This window comes from Trachypithecus francoisi, unplaced genomic scaffold, assembly GCF_009764315.1.
Source record: "Trachypithecus francoisi isolate TF-2019V2 unplaced genomic scaffold, Tfra_2.0 Lachesis_group11, whole genome shotgun sequence".
NCBI lineage: Eukaryota > Metazoa > Chordata > Mammalia > Primates > Cercopithecidae > Trachypithecus > Trachypithecus francoisi.
This window is the reverse complement of record NW_022681456.1, coordinates 103,618,869-103,641,606: the sequence shown is the minus strand read 5'-3', so window position 1 is coordinate 103,641,606 and position 22,738 is coordinate 103,618,869. Positions and strand designations below refer to the sequence as shown.

The following is a 22,738-nucleotide window of genomic DNA, read 5'->3' as shown; positions in this document are numbered from 1 at the left end:
TTTTCCTGGCTGTTTCATGAATCTTAAGGATTCATGGGCTTAAAGGATTTAATTTTCATTTCATTCTCCCATATTGGGTTGGCGATCAATCCATATTTTTGTGGACAAAGGAAGAAATTACAAATTGTTTTAATAACCGTGTATCATTGAGAAGGTTGAAAAGGTAAATGGCCTCACTAAAGAATGTGATATATTTAAAATATGAAATAGCATTCTATGAAATAGAATAGAAATAGCACTCTGTGAAATAGCATTCATAGAGTCATTTTAAGGATAGAAATATCTGACAAATAATAGATATTAAGCTACATTTCTTAATCAAAATTATAGTCACCTTTTATTTTCATAAGCCCATCACTTTAAGGCAGAGGCATTGGGGATTTAAAGGAATGTTTTAAATGGAAAGATGCTTTCGTTCTTAAGGAGGTACATTTATTTCCATTTGTCTCATCTGATTCATACAACTAACCCTAGGAGCTGGTGACTTCTTAAGATTTCCAAGCTGCTGTTTTATAGATGGAGGTAACTGTGTTACCACTTTCCTAATGCACTTTCATGTTTCTTCTTGGACAGGGACTGATTCAGGAGATCAATGATTTGAGGTTAAAAGTCAGTGAAATGGACAGTGAGAGACTTCAGTATGAAAAAAAGCTTAAATCAACCAAAGTAAGTTTTTCTCACAGGTTAACATTTTCAAACAAATGGCTCCACTGTTCATCTATGCCCAATAATATAAATAATATATTTTCTACTTAGTATATGATAAAGAAGGTATTTTAAAAGTAAATGAAGTTCCCCCCAAGCTGGAAACCTTCTTGAATTTAAACACCACTGATCCGAATTTAAAAACAAGGCTTAATTCTTCTGACAGAACATAACCTGCCCTTTCTCTGAGTTGTATCTAACCTCCTTTACAAACTGGTACTATTTTCTCAGTTACTTAGCTTGTCTTTTTCTATCTGTAGTTTTCTTTCACTCCTCTGTCTCTCTACCAGTCTTTAATGGCCAAACTTTCTAGCATGAAAATCAAGGTGGGTCAGATGCAGTATGAAAAGCAGCGGATGGAACAAAAATGGGAGTCACTGAAGGTGTAGTAGACGTTGGGTGATGGGGTCCGTGGCCTGTTGCTTTCTGGCTTGTGTTGTTTTGCTGTGATGATGTTTTAGTGGCATGTGCATTCATTCTGTGTGTGTGTCACCTGTTGATTAAAATCACCTCAAGCTGATTGAAGGGAAAATGGGATCCCTGATGTTGTTTTCAGAAATACATGAAATAATTAGTGAAATATAATAAACAGGTAAAATGAAGGAATTTGTAAATTAAACTCTCTTAGACTGAGACCCAAGCCTAGTAAAATAATTGTAAACATTCGCTTGTGAAAGAATTCTGTTTCGTATCCACAGTAGAGGTCACTTTCCTCTTTAGTGACTTTCTTGATGGTAAATGTACAGCAGTTGACATTATCATGGCTGCGAATAGAAATGACTGCTGAGAAGCAGCACGGTGAGAACAGGTTCACACTTCCTGCCAGTGCTACTGAAAATTTTTTGTACTTGTCCACTGTGCTCCTACCAGAAGTCAAAACTATAGGGCCAATGCCTCGCCTCATTGGAGAACTACGTCTTCTCATAGTACTAAATATAATAAATATATCATTAGAGATTCTGAAAGTAAAATGTGATATTGAATATAAAGCATTGCATAGCTGTATTTTCTGTGTTAAATACAGCCAGCAAAATTTGTTTGCTAAAGCTTCTCTTTACTGAAAGGAAACTGAAAATTTAAACATTAGTACATAGAAGGATGGACTTGAAATCTTATACAGTTGTATAGTTAAAAATTAAAAGAGGGCTTAAATATCTGTTTTCTAATTTATTTTTTCCCATTGTTGTAGGAGATTCTGTCCTTTTATCTTAGTGATGAGGGTGAATTATTTAGTTTCATGATTTGGCTAAAGTTGTTGATGACTTGCTCCCTTACCCATTAATGAAACTCTGTGCTTGTCAAGGAGGCATGAGTGCCAACTTGAAATGCCGAATAAATGTCAAGCTAGTCTTCTCCAATTTGCATTTTATTTTGCTTTTATGACACTAAGTATCTGATTTGATTATCTTCCTTGATTAACTTGGTTATATTTTTAATTTAATGTAAAGATTTAAACCTTAGGGCTATCCCATCCCTAATTACACTTTAAAAGATCTCTTTTTCATTTGATTACAAAGAAACTTGTAATAATTATACCATAACTACTATAAACAGAACTTCTGCTAATAGTCTTGCTTTTTGCTTTTCATTGCCCTTGTCTGATTTCTGATGCTTGCATCTAAATTCTTATAGATTTGTTTCATTCATAAAATCTGATTATTGATTTAAAGAGCTAATGTACTCTCTGAATGTTCCTTTTTAGTCATGATCTGCTATTTTTAAATGAATTTGTAACTTGTAGGATGAACTGGCATCTTTAAAAGAACAACTAGAAGAAAAGGAATCTGAAGTAAAAAGGCTACAAGAAAAATTGGTTTGCAGGATGAAAGGAGAAGGGGTTGAAATTGTTGATAGAGGTAAGAAGATATATTTCACGTTTGTCATCTCATTTTTTTTAAGTCCTCCAAAATCTGTAAAAGAAACCGATGATAGTCAATGTGTAGTTTTAGCATCAAAGAAAGAGTAGCAGAATCCAGCCAGGCCCAGAACCACAGGGAATTCTCCAAGACTCTTTACTGTGACTGGGAATCCATTAACTTCCTCTTCAGCAGCTGGAAAAGGGGAATTCTGTACTTTATTGGGTGTTTAGGATTACTAGACTGTAAATTCTCATCACAAGAATGGACTTGTCTCAATTGCAATGCAAGGGAATGTATGCCGAAAGAGTTAAAAAGAACCATCCGTGTCCCAGGATTGTTGCCCTCAGAACTGAAATTACATAAAGTAAGGGACTTAGAAACTGTTCTGCCCTTTTGACAGAAGAGAAAAATGGCTCTGTATCTTTGGAAAAATTAGTAAAAAATGTATACCGGGGATTGAGCCCCTCTACCTTTTAGAAAAATAGGCTAATTCTGTTTTTGGAAAAATGCATGCATTTGTCCAAATCTTTTTTTCATAACTGAAGAGGTTCGTTCTGAGTATTATATGGACCATAATTTCTAACAAAGTAGGTTGTACGTGATAGAAAATAGCCCAAATGAAATATATTTTTAAAATTATATTTGGAAATATAATGTACATAACATCTGGCAGCACTAGGTTAAATTTAACCTTTCTTTGTAATTACGAATGATGACTGTGGCACTATGAGATACCAAAGCAATTTCTGACTCATTCAAAACAGTACAAATTCCAGTTAGTGTAGCTTTATTACATTTTTATCCGTCATATGAAAATTAGTAACATTGTCTGTCCAATGAGGGACTTGAATTAGATTATCTGTAAAGTCCTTCTTGGCTCTAGAATACCATGGCCTTATATACCTGTAGGTATCCCAATTCCCTGTCCATCAGAAAATTCATCAAACCTGAGGAAAATGGATTCTCACTGCCAACCGCTTCTCCGCCCCAGCCCATCACCTACTGTTTGGCATATATAGAATTGTGTATTGATAAGGGACATTCAGAAACAGGTCATACTGATCATGCTTTTAGGGTTTTAAGAATAAAATGGGCTGGGCACAATGGCTCATACCTGTAATCCCAGTACTTTGGGAGGCCGAGGAAGGAGGATTGCTTGAGGCCAGGAGTTCAAGACCAGCATGGGTAACACAATGAGACTCTGTCTATACAAAAAATTTTTTAAGATTTGAAATTTTTAAATTTCAAATTTCGCCAGGCATGGTAGCTCACTCCTGTAATCCCAGCTACTTGAGAGGCTGAGGAGAGAGGATCGCTGAAGGCCCAGGAGTTCGAGGCTGTAGTGAGCTATGACTGTGTCACTGCACTTCAGCCTGGACAACGGAGCAAGATCCTGTCTCTGAAAAAAAAAGAAAGATAAAGAATAAAATGGCATCACAGGACTTGTGGGCTAGAAGATATTAGAGTAATGCTACCCAAAGTCTGATCTGAGGACTCAAACCAACCTGGGAACTGTGTATTACCAGTGCCCACCAGCTAAATACAGGGATTGAGAGCAAGTCTTTAGAAAGCTCATGTCAGGGTGATACTGGGATAGCTTCTAACTGCATCCTCATTGGCCTCATCTTATTGGGCAGGAGATAGACCCTTTCAGTGTTGTTGAACTTGAGTGGTGAGTTGCACGTGACACAAGCAGTGTTTTAGTCACATTCAGGAGGACCAGGTATCAAACTGTGATGGAAATATAAAAACAAAGTGACATTAACTAGGTTTTCATCATTTATGGTATAAGAAGTGCTTATACTCCATAAACCTGATTCTAATGTGAGAAAATCACGGTCCAGAAAAATGAAGTAACAGAGGTAGTAACTCAAATTTAGGTCTTATATTCTCTTTCTAACCTCACACAGAACATATACTGCCAATCCTGCAGTCACAAAATAGTGCTGAAAAAGTTTTTATGAGGTTAGATTTCCTTTATTTTAGTTCAAAGGAGACTAAATAATAGTGATTTTAAAATATTATTTATTGTTGTAATGTTTGCTAACTTCCAATTCGATGGGTTTTCCTGCACAGATGAAAATTTTAAAAAGAAGCTCAAAGAAAAAAGTAAGGTTTGGTGCATTTCCATCAGCCTTTACATTCACCAAAAATACTACCTTGGACTGTTCTTTGCATGTGTTTTAAAACATTTCTCTCACCAAAGATGTAAAGTTGCTTCATCGATAAGCCCTCCATTTCTTCAGAGTGTACACAATACAGGGTGGATAATAAAACAATAAGGTAAAAGATTATTTTGAAGATTTTGTCTGATTCAACCTTTCTGCTCTACAGGGTATAACAGGGCACACAGCATTGTGGATGTAAGAAAACATGTTCCTTGCAGTCTAGGTGATACAGGGTCAGAGGAGAAAATAACTCTTATAGTACGAAAACTCACGATTTTAAAGGTTTACCAGAGTTGAAAGATAATTTTGAAATTTGCTTTTGCTTTTCAATGTTTTGAAGTCCACTATTTGAAATCTATTAAAGCTTCTTTGAACATGTTATGTTGTTACAACAGAGATTGAATCCAGCTGATTAATGGAGCCTGAATATTTCATGCAACATTAAGATAAATCCTGCCAGACATGGTGGGAGGATCACTTTTGAGGCCATGGGTTCAAGACCAGCCTGGGCAACATAGTAAGATCCTGTTCTACAAAAAAAAATTTAAATTAGCTGAACATGGTGGTGCATGCCTGTAGTCCCAGCTACTCAGGAGGCTGAGGTGGAAGGATCACTTGAGCCCCAGGCATCTAGGAGTTTGAGGCTGCAGTGAGCTATGATCTTGCCATTGTACCACATTCTGGGCAATAGTGAGACCCCATCTCTTAAAAAAAAAAAAAAAAAATTAACTTCTTAGGGGCTGTTTTCCCCAGATGTTAAATTCTCAATTCCTATAGAATATATCTTAATTTAAAATGTTACACCAATGCTGAATGATGCACCACTGTTTTAAAAATTATCTTAAGAAGACTAGATGTGGTGGCTCACTCCTGTAATCCCAACTCCTCAAGAGGTTGAGGTGGGAGGATCACTGGAGCCCAGGAGTTCAAGGCTACAGTGAGCTGTGATTGTGCCATGCACTCCATCTGAATGACAGGAAGACGCTGTCTCTAAAAAAAATATTATCTTCAGTAATTTTTTTTTCTCTCAGAAGCAGGCAACTTTAGCTGATTTTTTTTTTTTCCTGTTTCGATTTTGTAGTTTGTGATTTCGCTTTGGAGTGACTTTTCATTTATTTATTTATTTGAGACAGGGTCTTGCTCTGTTGCCCAGGCTGATCTCAAACTCCTGAGCTCAAGCAATCCTCCCACCTTGGCCTCCCAAAGTGCTGGGATTACAGGCATGAGCCACTGCACCAAGACCTGGAGTGACTTTTCATCTTTAAAATATTTAAGTTTTTTATTATTCAAGTAACATGCTTTTGTATTTGAATATCAAATTTTAAGGAGAATCACATTCAGCTTACTTTGGCCTTTATGTCTTGAAATCAATCTTAAGGTAGTATTGGAAATGAAGTTTATAGATGAAGCAAAGTACTTATTATCCTTATGTATGGAACTACAACCAGCTTCTTAGCATGACTACTCATGTAAATACTACATGCCATCAGGCTCCTACCATTCATTCATGCCTCTATCTTGGTTATAACTATCATTTTCTCTGCTTTTGTCATTATATATACCATTCATGGCTTTCACGCACTGCTTTGTAGATTCCTTTTTTAAAAACATGTTTTTATTACTATAGCACTGAAATTTCACCTTCAGTGTTCTCATGAAGATTCTCTTGTTGCTTTAAGAGAGGATAGCTAGTTCTCACACACCCTTGTTTTCTTTCTAGAATGGCAACTGTTCAGGTGAGATAGAAGACGTCCATCTTTTCAGATTTTCCCTAAAAGAGAATATGGGTGTTAAATGTGCCCTTTTAAAAGAATAAATGAAAGAAATCATTAACATATTTACCTTAAAATATTTCAGTCTGGAGAGTAAATAACTTCTGATCACTGTCACACATGTGAACTAAACTGACTTCTGTTTTGATGTTATTTTCAGACATTGAAGTACAAAAAATGAAGAAAGCTGTGGAGTCTTTGATGGCAGCAAATGAAGAAAAGGTATCCAGATGAAATTTAAATATATATGTGGATGTTTATCAACACCATTTTGACCATTCCATGCAGTTTCATGAGCTATTCCATTTTAAAAGAACACGCCCAGAACACTGCTAGGAGTGAGGGGCAGGTGTGCACACTCCCAGGTGGGCTGTATGCACAGGAATAGGGAGGAGCTGCACTGGCTCCACTGAGAACTCCTGCCCCCATGAATTCAGAAAATGTTCAAACTCTCTGATCAGTTCCGCATATTCAGGTGACATCGAGAGGATACATTCCATAGTAGATCCGGTCTGTGGGCACTGAAAATTCTGGGCTGACCTGTGGGCCCTGAAGGAGCTAACTTGACAGCCTCAGCTTCATGGTCATGTTGATTTTGTCCTCCATTTACTCATTATTTCCTTTACACTCCTGGCCTGTTTCACATCTGTGATTGTCTCTGCTCTCCTGAGAGATTAAATACCAGAAAACAGCGGCACAGTCTTTACTTCAGCTACTTTGGCTTCATTCCAAGGTTTCCACAGGTTTTTTCCCGCCAGTTGGTTCTTGTTATCCACATCTGATGTTTCATCCTGCTAAGGGCAGGGATGCAGTTACCCCACGAAAACAATGGGTTTCTTCATGGCCTGCCTGACCATCCATGTATCCAGCTGGCAGCCGCAATTGTGTTCAGCTGATGTCATCAGAACTTCTCTCCCCTTATCTGCCTGAATGAATAGAACCAGGGAATATTTCCCCCCAAAAAAGAGTAATTTCAAGGAAGTAAAAAACAACAGAAGGTCCAAGAACTTTGGCTTGATCCTTTTCTCCCATTGTAAGCTTCTTTCTCTCATTCTTGACTACTCTGTTTTTCTTATCTCCTTGTTTATTTTTGCCTTGCGTTCTCTTTATTTGCTCTTTATTGCCTGGAAATAAACTGATCATCATACCTACTCATACAGGTTCCTTTTTGCTAATGTTTCCCACTATTGAATAAAAAGACAAGGAATTAGCAAGCTACCCACCGTAACTTTTATTTTTTAAAAAACCACTGAAATTCATTTTGTTTTCATTTCTGTCCCTCAACAGCAACAGCAAACAAAACTCCCAGTGTTGAATGAGGGCCTATGAGATGCTCAAACCTTTATAGGAGCACCCAGAGTAACATAACTTCCTCATGGGGTTGCGAGTTCAGAATACTTCAAAGAGGACATATTTGAGCAAATTCTGGGGAAAAGCAAGAATTGTTCACTGGGAAAATAAAGACTTCTTAGGCAAAGGGCCCATGAGTCAAAACTTGTCTTGAGACCAAGTGTGAAACAGCACAGTGCATGCTGGGATTGAACAGTGCAGGTGAAGGAGGGGGCGTGGGGCTGACCACAGAGCTCAGTCAGGGGGCAGGCCGCTTCGTGCACCATGCTCTTGATTTAGGGTCTTAGCATGTAAACCTTAGGCAGTGACATGATTAAATTGCCATTTTAGAAAGCTAACTCTGGTAGCAGAATGGGAGAGTGACGACAGGTCAACAGTTAAAAGTTTGTTAAAATAGGTGAGAAATGAAGAGGGCTTGAAGTAAGGCAATAGCAGTGAAGTGGTAAGGTGGGAAGAGGTTTTGGAGAAATTTACGGGTTGACAAGATTTAAGGTCTCTGGATTTGAAAAACGAGAGTAAGTTTCTGGTTTGGGCAACTGGGTGAATGGATGGTGCTCTTAAGGAGTTAAGGAAATCCAAGCACAGGCTCAAGTACTGAAGGGAAAGAATGAGCTTAATTGTAGATCTAGTCTATCCAATATGCTTACGGGACATTCTTAAGGAGATTTCTTACAGAAAGTTGAACATGAATCTAAATGTTAGGATTAATGTAGAAACATAGATTGATGGGGAGTGAGGCCATCAATTTTAGGAGAAATGTAGAGTTGTAGTTTGGTGTAGACTAAGCCACAGTTGATGTGTCAGTTAGCTTTTGCTTTGTGACAGACCACATTTATTATTTCTCATACTTCTGTGAGTTGGCTAGATGATTCTTCTGATCTCGGCTGGCTTAGCTGATGTCTGCAGTCAGCTGGTGGCTTAGATGAGACTGCATGCATAATTTAGGATAGTGTCATTCATGTGTCCGGTTATTGACAGCTTGGTTTAGGTTGGCCACAGCTGGGAGGACTAGCCTCTTCTCCAGATGGTCTCCCATCCTCCAGTAGACTAGGCTAGGCTTCTTCACATAGTTCCTCAGGGTTCCTTAGAGCCGCACCACAGGGCAGCCACAAAGAGCAAATGCTTTTCAAGCCTTTGCTTGAATTACACTTGCTGATATCTCTTTGGCCAAAGCCAGCCACATGGCCAGGCCCGGAATGAGAATGGGAGGAGCTAGGGAGGCCAGTTTCATAGCACAGTTGAGCACATGGGAAAAGTAAAGAGGGTCACGGACAGAACCTGGAAGCTCTAGCATTTTATTAGTCCAAGAAGATAATGGGAGTTATGGAAGTTTGGCAGCTATCTGGTCAAAGGATTGATAAACAAAAATGGAAGAAAAGAAAGAGTGGATGCATAAGTGAAAGGAGAAGGAAAGAGTGAGGTCAGTCAAGTGCCATATAGAGGTCAAATTAGAAAAAGGTTGGGGCTGGTCATGGTGGCTCATGCCTGTAATCCCAGCACTTCAGGAGGCCAAGGTGGACAGATTACTTGAGCCCAGGATTTCAAGAGCAGTCTGGGCAACATGGTGAAACCCCATCTCTACAAAAATACAAAAATGATCTGATCATAGTGCTGCATGCGTGTACTCCCAGCAACTCAGGAGGTTGAGGTGGGAGGATGACTTGAGCCCAGAAGATTGAGGCTGCAGTGAGCCAAGATTGCACCACTACACTGCAGCCTGGGTGACAGAGCGAGACCCTGTCTCAAAAAAAAAAAAAAAAAAAAGATGAAAAGTGTTCATTGTTTTTAATAGATAGGAGGTTACCTTGGTAGAGTGTTTTGAGAGGGGAGAAGCCAGATGGTGATTAATGATGGCTAAGAAAGACAGAAGATGGGGGCCTTTCTTTCGAGGTTTGATTTATAAGTTACAGAGGAGAGTAATTGAAGCTTACTTTTTTCTTTTTTTGTTTTGTGTCTTATTACCTTGTTTTGTTTTTGTTTGTTTAAAGATGGCAGCTAAAGGATAGGATCTCTAAATTTAGAGGTACTTTTTCCATATCTTTAATGTATGTAGGAAACATAGTCTAGTTATTACCAGTTCTCCTAAAGCTTAGAAGTATTCTTTAAATAATGTAAATAATTCACATCTGCTTATTCTTTTTTTAAAATGCTCTCTCAGTAGAATCATGCATATTCTTTATGTAAAAGCGATTACTGTTACTTTTTTAAGAACATAGAATTAAAGATTATAATTTATTTTATTCCTAGGATCGAAAAATAGAAGATCTTCGACAGTGCCTGAACAGGTACAAGAAAATGCAAGATACTGTGGTACTGGCCCAAGGTAAAAAAGGTAGAGTGTAGCTTGAAAAGTTTTTCTACTTTGGTTGACTCTAGGTGGCTATAAACTTACACATTTGGCCTCAGTTTCTTTCCTGGATCATACCCATTGTCCCAGATTAGGTAGCTCATTCATTAATTGAACAATTAGAACTGTACTCTGCCAGAAAGTGTCCAGCCTGAGGAGTCAGTGTACTGTAGAGTCGTTGGTCACAGAGTGCCTCTCTGAGGGGTTGATGAGATGGCATTCCAGAGAGAGAAAACGACAGCATATGCAGAGAGCCTAGGGGGAAAAGAATGTGGCATGCTTGAGAAGAAGAACACCAGTGCAGCTGCAAGGTGGTGGGCAGTGGGGAGAGGGGATGAGATGAGACCATAATGATGAGCAACCACTGGTCATGCAATGGGTGGAGTTAAGCGCTTGCTCAAGTGCAGAGGGACTCAGTGAAGGGTTTTAAAAGTCAGCAGTGGCCAGGCATGGTGGCTCATGCCTGTAATCCCAGCACTTTGGGAGGCCAAGGCAGGTGAATCACCTGAGGTCAGGAGCTCGAGACAAGCCTGACCAACATGGTGAAACCCCGTCTCTACTAAAAATACAGAAATTAGCTGGGCGTGGGGGCAGGTGCCTGTAATCCCAGCTACTCAGGAGGCTGAGGCAGGAGAATCGCCTGAACCCGGGAGGTGGAGGTTGCAGTGAGCCGAGATTGCACCATTGCACTCCAGCCTGGGTGACAGAGTGAGACTCCGTCTCAAAAAAAAAAAAAAAAAAAAAAAGTCAGCAGCATGATCTTTGTAACACACGGGCCATGGAGGGAAGTGAGCAGTATTGGGAGCAATTGGGAGCAGCGGAAACCAATTCTGAGATTTGCAGTATTCCAAGTGAAAAAATCTAATAGTTGCTGATTGGGAATATGTTATGGTGGATTGACCCAGTGGTGTAATAAGATAGAGGAGGAGAGTGAAGAAGAGGGGAGATATCAAGAAAGACCTTTCCAACTAAAGCAGCTGGGTAGTTGATGGTTCCATTTACTGATATGGGGAAGCCTAGAGAAGGAACACTGGGCTAGGTAAAGAGGATTGAGTTCAGCTTTGAACATGGTAAGTTCAGAAAAACCCTGTAAAACAGGTACGTAAAGATAGTTGTGCATTTTGTTGTACTTATTATTATTTTATCTGCAGATGGGCCAATTGGCCATCCTCAAATGTGGAGGAAATTTGAAAGGGCTCTTGTTTTTTAGCAATGCATAGGTAGAGTTATTTGCTCTCAACATAAGCACTGGAAATAAACAATTATTTTGGAAGGTCCCCATGAAATACTCAGATTTTGAAATTTTAATTTTGGTGAGTTCACAGAGAATCCTGCTTTGGATCAGGATTTTTGAAAAAAAAAATTGTATGCAGGGTCTGGCATATTAGATTTTTTAAATAATCTGAGTGAGCAAATGAACCTCTGATAATCAGTGTTGACTAGCAATTCTCATCACTCAGCATTTTCCATGCCTTCAGAACAAGAGTCTCTACCCTATGGAATATTGCAAATTTGTAAGTGATTTTTACATATGCATCTCATTTAAAATGTTGTTTAATTTTATAGAGTTTCAACTGTCCAATTCTTATGTTTAAAACCAAGGCAGAAAAAAATTAATTCCTTTAATTAGACTATATTGTAAAACATTTGGAAAATAAAGAAAAGAGATAAAAATCACTCATAATTGCACTGGCATGATCACTATTGGCATTTTTTTATATTGTTTCTTTCTAGCTTTTTTTTCCTGTGCATACGAACATGTAAATAAAAGAGGTAGTTTTTAACGAGGTACAGCAGCACAGATTTTCATAAACCCTTGAAAACTATGTTCTGTTCCAATAAAGGGTTGTATAAACTGATTTCTCACTAGGAGTTATATTTAGTTAATCCTCACACAATTCTAATAACACTAAATTCTAATAAAATTAGAATAACATTCTTGTGAAACCTAAATTAAGAAGCTGTGGTCTGATTAAGATCTTTAAACAAGTGTATGATTGACCATTTCATATTATTTGTAGATTATTGAGTCTTAAGTATCATTTTTTTTCCTGTTTTTAAAAAAGAATATCTGGTACTGCGCTTTCACCATTTAATCCTTTTGATTTCTAGAGATGCAAAAAAAATTCTCAAGGTTGCAACTTGGGTGAATATGTGGTTGCTTTTTTCCATCAGATTTTTTTTGCTTTAAAATGGCATAAAAGGATCCTCTTGAGAGATCAAAGGTCATCTGTCTTTTTGTTTTTTCTATTCTTTCTATGTTTTTTCAAGAGCACAGCAGTGATGAAAACTAAGTTGTTTAAATGGGACTTTGTTGCTATTCGGAATTTGTTTTTTGTACCAGGTATTATTCAGTTTGATTATTTCTACACTAAAATTTGTAAGCCCCGGATTTTAAAACAAAATTACAAGAGAGTTGTTGGAAAAAGTTAACTTTTAATTTTCTTTCCCTCTGATGAGTCAATGTATCAAGTACGACTTTGTCTATTAATATCATAGGTACCCACTGTGGCCCAAGAGCCCCTGGCCCTAGTTGTTCAGTTTCAAATGCTATTTCCTAGGTCCTATGTTGTTTTTCAAGGGATGCCAGGAGAAGCTGACTCTGATTTTTGAGGATCAGAAAAAAGTTTATGTTCAATATAATTGGGATTCGTATCTTCTTGTAAAAGTGAAATATAAATCAAAAGCTGCTGTTGTCTTCTCTTTGCTTTGTCTTTTCCTAGGCAAAGATGGAGAATATGAAGATCTGCTCAATTCCAGTTCCATCTCCACTTTGCTGGATGCACAGGGTTTCAGTGATCTGGAGAAAAGTCCATCACCCACTCCAGTAATGGGATCTCCCAGTCGTGACCCATTTAACACAAGTGTTCCTGAAGAGGTATTAATAGACTTTCGATATTTCCTTCATGTTGAAGAGACTGTGTTATTGACAGTTAAAACACTGCTTATAACGTGAAAAACATGGGTTCCTTTCTCAGTTCCATTACCAACTCAAGTGAGGTTATATAAATAAATTGACTTTGGCCACTTCTGATGGTGACTCTGAAAGATAATTGAATAAAATTTTCTTCTGACTTCTTTAGACTTGGAAGAAGCAACTGGAGAGGAGTAAGCAGTTATACACTCCTTCCTTTGCATCAAACTGGCATGAAAATCTGTTTGCTATCTATTGTATACCACACTGAAAGTTTGTGGCTTCAATGACAGCATTTCTTTTGCTGATGACTCTGCACTTCAGCAGGGTTCAGCATGAGCATCTCGTCTCTGCTCCACTTGGCATCAGCTGGAGTGGCGTGAAGGCCTGGGCCTGAGTCGTCTGAAGGCTAACTCACTCATATGTCTGGTGCTTGAGGCTGGCTTTTGGCTGGGACCTCAGCTGAGGCCCCATTTAGAACAACTACCTGTGACTGCTTGGGCTTCCTCACAATCCTAAGGGTGAGCATTCCAGGAGGCCTGGGCAACTCTGCATCACCTGTTATGATTTATCTCAGAAATCACATGGCATCTCTTCTGCTGTAGCCACAGGCCTACAGCCCACCCTGATTCAAGGAAAGGAAACATAGACCCTACCCTACCTCTTGATGAACAAGTGACAACGTTACATTGTTAGGACACATGGGATGGGATATATTGGTGCAACCGTATTTGGAAAATATAATCTACCCTCTGGCTACACCACTTTACATCCCTCTCCCATGCAAAAGACACTCGCCCCCTTTCCAAAGACACCTGAGTCTCATTCCAGTGAGGTGTCAACATCCCAGGATCTTGTCATCCAGACCAGGTTGAGATGTGGGTGAAGCTCCTCAGGTACAGTTCCTTGCGCACAGCTCCTTGGGGACTGTTCCATTGACTTAAAGAGCTGTGGACTTCAAGGACAGTTATCTGCCCTCCACACACCCATACAATAGTTGGACAGGCATAATGTAACTGCAGTAGCCACTCCCATTAAAAAAGGGGAGCTGGAAGGCTCACAGGTGTCACCAGTCCATAGCAATTCCAAAATCCGGCCAGGCACGTGTTGCCAATCCTCTGGGTTATTGGCTGTTCCCTCTAAGTCATCCTTCCTTTGCCTGTATTTGCAGATGAGTAGTTATCTCAGTTTTGTGCCTGCAGAAATGCCCAAAGATCTCCAAATTCATCTCTTCATTTTCCATTATCTCTGTCCCTTTGAGTCTAATTTGGTGTAATATTTTAAACATTTAGAATTTCATAAGAATCATGGTATAATTCACTGAATTAGAGAAGAACACATCCACAGCTATCTTCCCCATAAGCCTATCTCTGTAGCTAAGGTTCCCTGTAAGGCTGCAGTGGGACATCCCATTATTTTTGGAGCCTTTGATCATTTTTCAAAGGTTCAATGAGACAGCACTACTCTAATCTTCCTAAGGTATTTTTTTTTTTCTATTTTTATTTGATTCTAGTCTAGTCCATCCTGAGGTCTTAGCAAAGGGTTTTACAGCCACATCCTTGGCTCACCTGAAGACCATGTTTTCCTGATAGCCCTTGTGCTTGATCTTTGCCCTGAAACCGTTTCTTAATTTTAGTGTAATTTTTTTGTGTCTAGAGAGACCGGGAATGGGAAATAGTTTCATTGTGTAAAGAATCTTGGCTTCCTTATTTTAGCAGTTTCTGTTTTGGTCATTTCTCTTCTCACATTTTTACTATAGATAGCGAGAAGAAACCAAGTGGCATTTTTACTTTTTATCTGTTGCTGATAATTACACAATGAGAAGATGAAATTTGAACTGAATGAAAATGAATTAAAGGAGAAGACAATGAAAATTTCTCTCTTAAATGTAGGAGAGGGCTGAAATATTTCATTAATCAAGGAATTAGTTAAGGAATAAGAAATACTTTGGTGGAAAATATCCCCTAATTGTTAGATATATATTTATATTGAAAGCAAAAATAATATTTGACAGCCCATGAGTATGCTGCAATTATAGAACTAGTGTTACATGTAGTGTACACCCGAATAATCTCATGTCCTTTTAGAAAAAGTCTTTGATATGTGAATTGTAGTTTAATTACAGGTTTTAAGTTTGTAACAAGAATGGTTTGATGAGGATTGAGGGAGTTCAGCCACATTTTTAAAGAAAAGCCAGGAGGGGGATCTGAGTTTGGAATTAAAGTCTAAAAGTTTGAAAAAGATCAAGAAAATGGGTCTGTTAGTATAGTTATATTTTCTTCATGATTAGGAATCTCATGAGACAAATGAACTTCAGGAAACAGCGATGATGGCTAAATAAGTTGCCCAGGATTCACCATAAAGATTCAAACTGAAAAAGTTGATAGTGAAATAATCTCCTACTTTATAAATAATATGACTTCACATTTTATAACCTTTTATTGCGTTAAAGGATGAGCCCACCACTGAATAACAGAAACAAAAATCACAAAGCTGAATTTATTGCTTACTTAAGTGAGTGAGTGTTCCCGGTCAAGTACATTCTCTTCTAGCTGATCATATGTGGGTTTTGGGATGGTTGGAGCTCAAGGATTGGTGGACTTTCTGAGGCAAGTGTGAGTCAACGTCCACTGTAGATGTGTGATTACTAAGGTGAGACTGTTGCTGACTGGTTGGCGTGTAGAAATGTGTCCACTGGTGTGGGTCCTTACCAGGCAGCTTTCAGAAGTGAAGAACTATCACTGGTTGACTGGCAGGAGTTCATTATGACAAACTTTGTTCATTTTTTTTTTTTTTACTGAAATATTTTTTGTTCATTCATTTAGGATGTGGCCCACAATCTAACTGCTCTACGGTTGTAAGAAATTATTGAAAACCGAAGTATTAAAATTATTTCACAGGCTCCTTCCTTAGGATACACAAAGCATTTGTTTGAGAAAATGTGTTATGCATTTTATTTGTTGCTGTAATATTATTATCATTAAGCAAAGTGTTTTAAGTGGTAGCCACAAAGTCCATTGTAATTGGTTTTAATTACACTTTTCATCAATTTTGTTAATTGAAATTAGTCAACTAGTTCGCACATAGAATAATAATTAACTGGCTTGACCAATGTTCCCTATAAGATTAGTAGTAGAAATCAAAGTAAAAATGGAGCTTTTTGCTGGACACAGTGGCTCATGCCTGTAATCCCAGCACTTTGGGAGGCTGAGGCAGGAGGACTGCTTGAGCACAGAGTTCCAGATTAACCTGGGCAACATAGGGAAACCCTGTTTCTACAAAAAAATTTTAAACATCAGCCAGCTGTGGTGGTGCATGCCTGTAGTCCCAACTACTTGATGGGGCTAAGGTGGGAGGATCACTTGAGCCCAGAAGTTCGAGGCTGCAGTGAGCCGTGACTGCAGCACTGTACTTTAGCCTGGATGACAAAGTGAGACCATGTCTCAAAAAATAATAGTAATAATAGAGTGTTGAAAGCAAAACATGTTACCCAAATCTTACGTTAAATCGTTGCAACCTGCAGGGTAGGCATTGTCATTCTTATTTTACAGAGGGCAAAACTGATGGATGCCTAGCAAAGTGATTTGCTAAGATCACAGATCACTTAGCCAAGTATGTCAGAGCCAATATTTCAGCCAGGGCTTAAGGTTTTAGGATTTACTATTACTAGCTGGGTACGGTGGCACACATCTATAATCTCAGCTACTCAGAAGGCTATGGCAGGAGACCGCTTGAGCCCAGGAGTTCGAGACCATTCTGGGCAACATAGCAAGACACCATCTCAAAAAAAGAAAAAAACATTACTGTTAACTTGCTTAATGGTATACCATCTTTTTCACAATATTCAGTGTCTTATTCAGAACCAAGTTAAAAAATTTCCTTCCTCCAGAATGATTTCCTTGATTAGTCCTTCTTCTGTGTAGATGTTTATATTCCGAAATCATTTTATAGAGTTCTGAACAATGATTATGAGATTTTTGTCAATAGACCATTTAATTGTCTTACTTTTGTTTAATTACTCTGTGGCTTGTGTTTTGTTTTGATTGATTGATTGATTGATTGATTGACTTTTGACTTTTTGTGATTACATTACAGTTCCATACCACCATCTTGCAAGTTTCCATCCCTTCATTATTGCCAGCAACTATAAGCATGGAAACTTCTGAAAAATCAAAGTTGACTCCTAAGCCAGAGACTTCATTTGAAGAAAAGTATGTCATTTATTAACAGTGCAATATAAATGTTCAAAATAGTAGATCAACCAAAGACACAGATGTATTGCATTTATTTACAGACACAATTTTTACCTAGAGAAGCAAGAAACAGCAAGACGTCCATTGGGGGATCTGTAATCAGTTCTGTATTATGGAAATAAAAGGTGTGAAGCAGGAAGCGATAAGAGATGAGGCTGTGGAGGTAGGGTGGTCAGGTTCAAAAGAGATTTTGAGGAACTTGGCTAGGTGTGGTGGCTCACACCTATAATCTCAACACTTTGGGAGGCCAAGGCAGGCAGATCACTTGAGGCCAGGAGTTTGAGACCAGCCTGGCCAGCGTGGCGAAATCCCATCTCTACTGAAAATACAAAAATTAGCTGAGTGTGGTGGTGCACGCCTATAATCCCAGCTACTCAGAGGCTGAGGCACAAGAATCACATAAACCCAGGAAGCGGAGGCTGAAGTGAGCTGAGATCACATCACTGTACTCCAGCCTGGGTGACAGAGTGAGACTGTGTCTCAAAAAGAAAAAACAGTTTAAGGAACTTGGATTTTTATGTCCTAGGTCATAGGTAACTGTGAAAAGATTGTAAACTGAATAGTCACGGTCATGTGCTGTGAGTGCATTTGAAGGATGAGTCTGAAGGGGACAGGAAAAGGATACAGTAGTTTGTCTGTAAGCAAATGGAATGTTTTGCCAACATATTCCCAAATTGCCTAGTCTTATTTTAGGCCAAATAGAACATTTTTAAAAAAATAGAAATAGCTTCCTTTGCACAATTTTTTGTTTTTTACATATCTGTTCACTTAGAACATATATGGTCTTTTATTCATGAGGTTAATAAATACCTTTTGTTCTTTACATTTTAGTGATGGAAAGATAATCCTTGGTGCCACTGTTGATACCCAACTTTGTGATAATCTTTTGTAAGTTACATTTTGTTCAATGTGAAAATGTGATTGAGGCTAGAGGAGGAAGAGAGTTCTGTTATACTAACAATTACTAATACTAACAGCAAATGACCGAGGCTGTTCAATTACTGAATAAATTAATGCAGCTATAATAATTGGGTGGGGGTGAAGGTGGGGAGCTGTAAGTTTACAAAGAAATAATGTCTCATTTGCTATTATCTCATGCCGGGGTTTTGCAGGTCTTTAGCCTTGCTTAATCAGTTTTCATTTGAAGTTCAATGCTTTTAATTCATTTTTGCACTGACATATTTTGAGTCCAGTGGGAAGGCGTCACAGGGAATGATGTGATGCTGGAAAAGCTGAGATGGGTTTTTTTGCACTTTCAGTTTTGTGAACTGACCTAATATCTATGTTTATCCAAGTTAAAGTCTGGATTAAATTAGGAAAGTCTATTTTCAGAGCAGTACTCAAAAATGAGATCTTTTCTTTTCTCACTATTATGTTTTACTTTATTTGGTAGTTGATACTTCTGGCAATGTATACATATAAATACAGAAGAAATGTCTTTTAAAAGTTTGTAAATGTGCTTATTTATATTACTCTGTTTCATAGAGCCAAATACATTACTTCTCTGTCACTCTCTCTAAACTGGTCACATATCTCTACCTTCAATTTTTTAGTAACACCAGCTCTATACAATTGAATACTAATTATGTGAACGAGAGAGTCTCTGGATGTTTATAGTGTCTCTTTCCCTTGACTAGGATAGAAAATGAATTATCATGGACAGCATTAGGGATTCCTCTACTATGCTTTAATTAGAACTATAAAATGAATTGCTTTGCCAGGCTCAGAAAGGTGATTCCCTCGTGAATTGAAAAGTAAAACTTCCATTCTTTATTTTAATTAGAAGGATTAGATATAAATAGTACATGAGTCTTTGTAAAGTTCCTAGTTTAAATGTGTACATGCAGAGGACGCACCACTAGTCCACGGAAAACGCTGCTTTATTTTTGAATATTGACATCACAAGGCTAGTCCTAAGTGCTTTTCCAGCTCTTCTAACATGTGTAGGGCAGTCAGAATTATTGGCAGGACAGTTAATCACCCCTGCTTTTAAAAGAACTAAATGTTGTCATTTAGTTAAGCACATAAGTGACTGCCTGATTCCAGATTTTCTTTTATTACTAGGATTCAATCCACATGCAATTTTAGTTTCTTTCCAAGATGTTTTACTTAGAAACAGTGGCACTGGAGCCACTTATTATTAATTGTTATTGCTGTTATTTTTAGAACTTCAAGTCTGCAAAAGTCCAGCAGCCTGGGCAATCTGAAGAAAGAGACATCTGACGGGGTGGGTTCTGTGTTTTTTGTCTGTTATCCTGAGAAAAAACTATTTAGGGATCTTCATCTTTTCCCTTTTTGCAAATAAAACTCTCATGAAGAGCTTGTGGTTTTTAGTGGAAAATTATTAGATATTAGGTTTAACAGTAAATATTAAGAAGTATGAATATGAAGAATTGAAAATAGTATGTAAAACCAAAAATGAAGACTTTAATAAAACATTTTGGAAAATAAATGATACTAAGATTTTGTAGCTTAGAAGTAGATATAAAATTATTTTAACTTATGGAGTTGTATGTGACAAATTCAGAATTATACAAAGGATTTCCCCAACAACCTTAAATACTGTTATTGCTTTGCTTTGCTTTGAACAGGAAAAGGAATCTATTCAGAAGACATCAGAGGTAACTTTTTGTCCAAATTACAATGCAAAAATATTTCTACTTCCATTACATGTAAATTGCTTAAATATCTCCAGTGGATAAAAACTTTCAGAACCTCTAAAACATTATGCCAAATGAAGCCAGACACAAAGTTCACATATGATAATGATTCCGTTGATGTGAAATATCCAGAACAGATAAATCTATAGAAATAGAATGCAGATCGGTGGTTACCAGTGGTGAGAGGAGGGAAGGATGGGGAGAAGCTGTTTCAGGGTAAGGGGTTTTGCTTTAGAATGATGGAAATGTTTTGGAACCGAGTAGAGGTGGTGATTGCACAACATCGTAACATACTAAATGCCACTGAATTGTGCGCTTTAAAATTGTTAGTTTTGTTATGAATTTCACTTCAATAATTTATTAAGAAACAAAACGTTCCTAAGAACAAAAATGTTCCTAATGACCATAACTGAGCTTCCTTAGACCCCCCCAAAAGCCCTTCTTAGATTACCATTAGATCATACACCCGGTGTCCATCTAAAGCAAACATTTTGGTATGTTTAAAGATGTCTTCTTTCCCCTGATTTTCTTTCTTTCTTTTTTTTTTTTTTTTTTTTTTGAGATTGTATCACTTTGTTGGCCAGGCTGGAGTGCAATGATGCAATTATAACTCACTGTAGCCTCAATTTCCTGTGCTCAAGTGATCCTCCCACCTCAGCCTTTCAAGTAGCTGGGATTGCAGGCATGCACCACTATACTGGGCTATTTTTTTTTTTTTTTTTAAAGTACAGATGAGATCTTGTTATGTTGCCCAGGCTGATCTTGAACTCCTGAGCTCAAGTAATCCTCCCACCTTTGCCTTCCAAAGTACTGGGATTACAGGCATGAGCCACTGTGCCTGTTCTGTCCTCTGATTTTCTGTCATTAACCTTGCAAAGATTACAACCTGATAGGCTACTTCCAGATCCAGTCTCTTGACTGTTGGCTCTTAGTGCCAGAGTTATATATGGATAGAACTGACAAAGCAGCTAGTGGCAACAGCTATAATTAAAATCCTTTTTGTCTTTTCAGTTCAATAAGTCGTTAAATGATTTTGACATCATTGTTGAGCCAGGGATAATAATACCACTAAACGGTGCCATTTATAAACTTTTGGTTTCTGTGAGCTATAGATATATAGAGTATAATAACCTAAAATACCTATATCCCCTCACCTTTTTCTCTGCTTCTGCAAAAAAAGAAGCAGAGGGCAAGAATTATTTCTACTTCTGCAAAAAAAGAAACAGAGGGCAAGAATTATTAAAGAAATGAGAACAAGAAGACAAAAGCATCTTTGTATAAAGTGTCAAGAATATACAGTGGGGAAAGGACACCCACTGCGATAAATGGTGCTGGGAAAATTAGATATCTATATGTAGAAGAAGGAAATTGGACTCCACCTGTCACCAAATCAACAAAAATCAACTCAAGATGGATTAAGAACTTACATATAAGACCAGAAACTGTAAGACTGCTAGATGAAAACAGGGAAGCACTTCAGGACATTGGTCTAGGCAAAGCATCTTTGTATAAATACTAAAATAATATAACATGCTGTGTTACAGCCAGCTCTAATTGCCAATTCAAAGAACCAAAAAGCTCAAACTAAAGTTGTTCACTGTGCCTTCATTTTATTATTCTTTGAGGAGAATATTTAAAATAACTGGAGTAGAGTCTCCTTATACTGCTGGTATAGAAGTTTGGACTAATGCCTGCTTTGTAAAATAATTAATGTTATATTGGGCTTCTATTGGCATAGTTATAATATAAGAATATGAACTGTGTTATAGCTAAATCCATGTCATAATTGTTAGAAAAGTCAGAAATCTGCTGCCATTATTCTGGTTATGTAATGTCTCCATGTCTTTTGAGGAATGAGGCAAACAAAATATAAGAATTTTTATATCCTAAATATTTAAAGCCCTAAACCTATTGATCCTAGATTAGTGATGAACATGTTTTCCTTGTTGCTTTTGTTGTTGTTCCTTAAGTAGCTTTCAGAATTGATTTTTTTTTTTCAACTTCTGATAAGGCATTTGACATTGGCGATCCATGTGTTAGTTCAGTTATTCTTTTGAATAAACTCATGGATGTGGCGTGAGTGAGTATTTGCTGTTAGCCTGGCATGTGCTAAGGATGCTGCACCTGAAAGCTGTTTCACTATTCTTATCTGCCTCTCAGGACAGAGCTCCGGCAGAAAGCAGGCCATTTGGGACCCTTCCTCCCAGACCCCCAGGGCAGGACACCTCCATGGACGACAACCCCTTCGGCATTCGAAAAGTCAGATCTTCCTTTGGCCGGGGCTTTTTTAAAATCAAAAGTAACAAGAGAACAGCAAGTGCACCAAACTTGGGTATGTACGGCCAAAATGCCTTTGCCCTGATTCTTCCACAAGGAGGAAAAGAGCAGTGTCTTCCCTTCCCTTATTCCCTCATTCACTGATTCCTTTCTCTTTCTCAGAAATGAAGGTGGATGACTTAGGGGGAATTTAGCAAAAAAATGCCTCAGTGGATTTAATTTAGTGTTGTGAAGATATATAGACTCTCACCCTGCTCTCTCCTGTGGTAAAAACTTAGTGGAAAGACCTAAAATCGTGATTCCCTTTGACTTCATCATGGAGTTTCCCATCTATTGTGACAGTGGATAAATTAACATTGACATTGAGCCTGTGTGTAACATCAGAAGCACGGTGTGCCGCATGCCTCTCCTCCACGGTATTTGATGAGGAGGA

At 38.0% G+C, this 22,738-nt stretch overlaps 1 protein-coding gene across 15 annotated transcripts in view; it reads left to right on the top strand.

Moving 5' to 3' along the window:
- The window catches only part of PPFIBP1 (PPFIA binding protein 1), a 151,363-nt gene that overhangs the window by 109,711 nt on the left and 18,914 nt on the right, over positions 1-22,738 (top strand). For 3 of the 15 annotated variants that reach the window (XM_033222569.1, XM_033222570.1, XM_033222574.1), the window contains exons 8-19: positions 574-666; positions 996-1,088; positions 2,447-2,561; positions 4,641-4,673; positions 6,665-6,726; positions 10,102-10,186; positions 12,925-13,079; positions 17,211-17,326; positions 18,200-18,256; positions 19,535-19,595; positions 19,960-19,989; positions 22,189-22,360. In XM_033222569.1, the coding sequence (XP_033078460.1) occupies positions 574-666; positions 996-1,088; positions 2,447-2,561; positions 4,641-4,673; positions 6,665-6,726; positions 10,102-10,186; positions 12,925-13,079; positions 17,211-17,326; positions 18,200-18,256; positions 19,535-19,595; positions 19,960-19,989; positions 22,189-22,360 (1,072 nt within the window). The remainder of the gene's footprint in view (positions 1-573; positions 667-995; positions 1,089-2,446; positions 2,562-4,640; positions 4,674-6,664; positions 6,727-10,101; positions 10,187-12,924; positions 13,080-17,210; positions 17,327-18,199; positions 18,257-19,534; positions 19,596-19,959; positions 19,990-22,188; positions 22,361-22,738) is intronic. The other 12 variants (XM_033222573.1, XM_033222575.1, XM_033222581.1 and 9 more) reach the window with 10 other exon arrangements.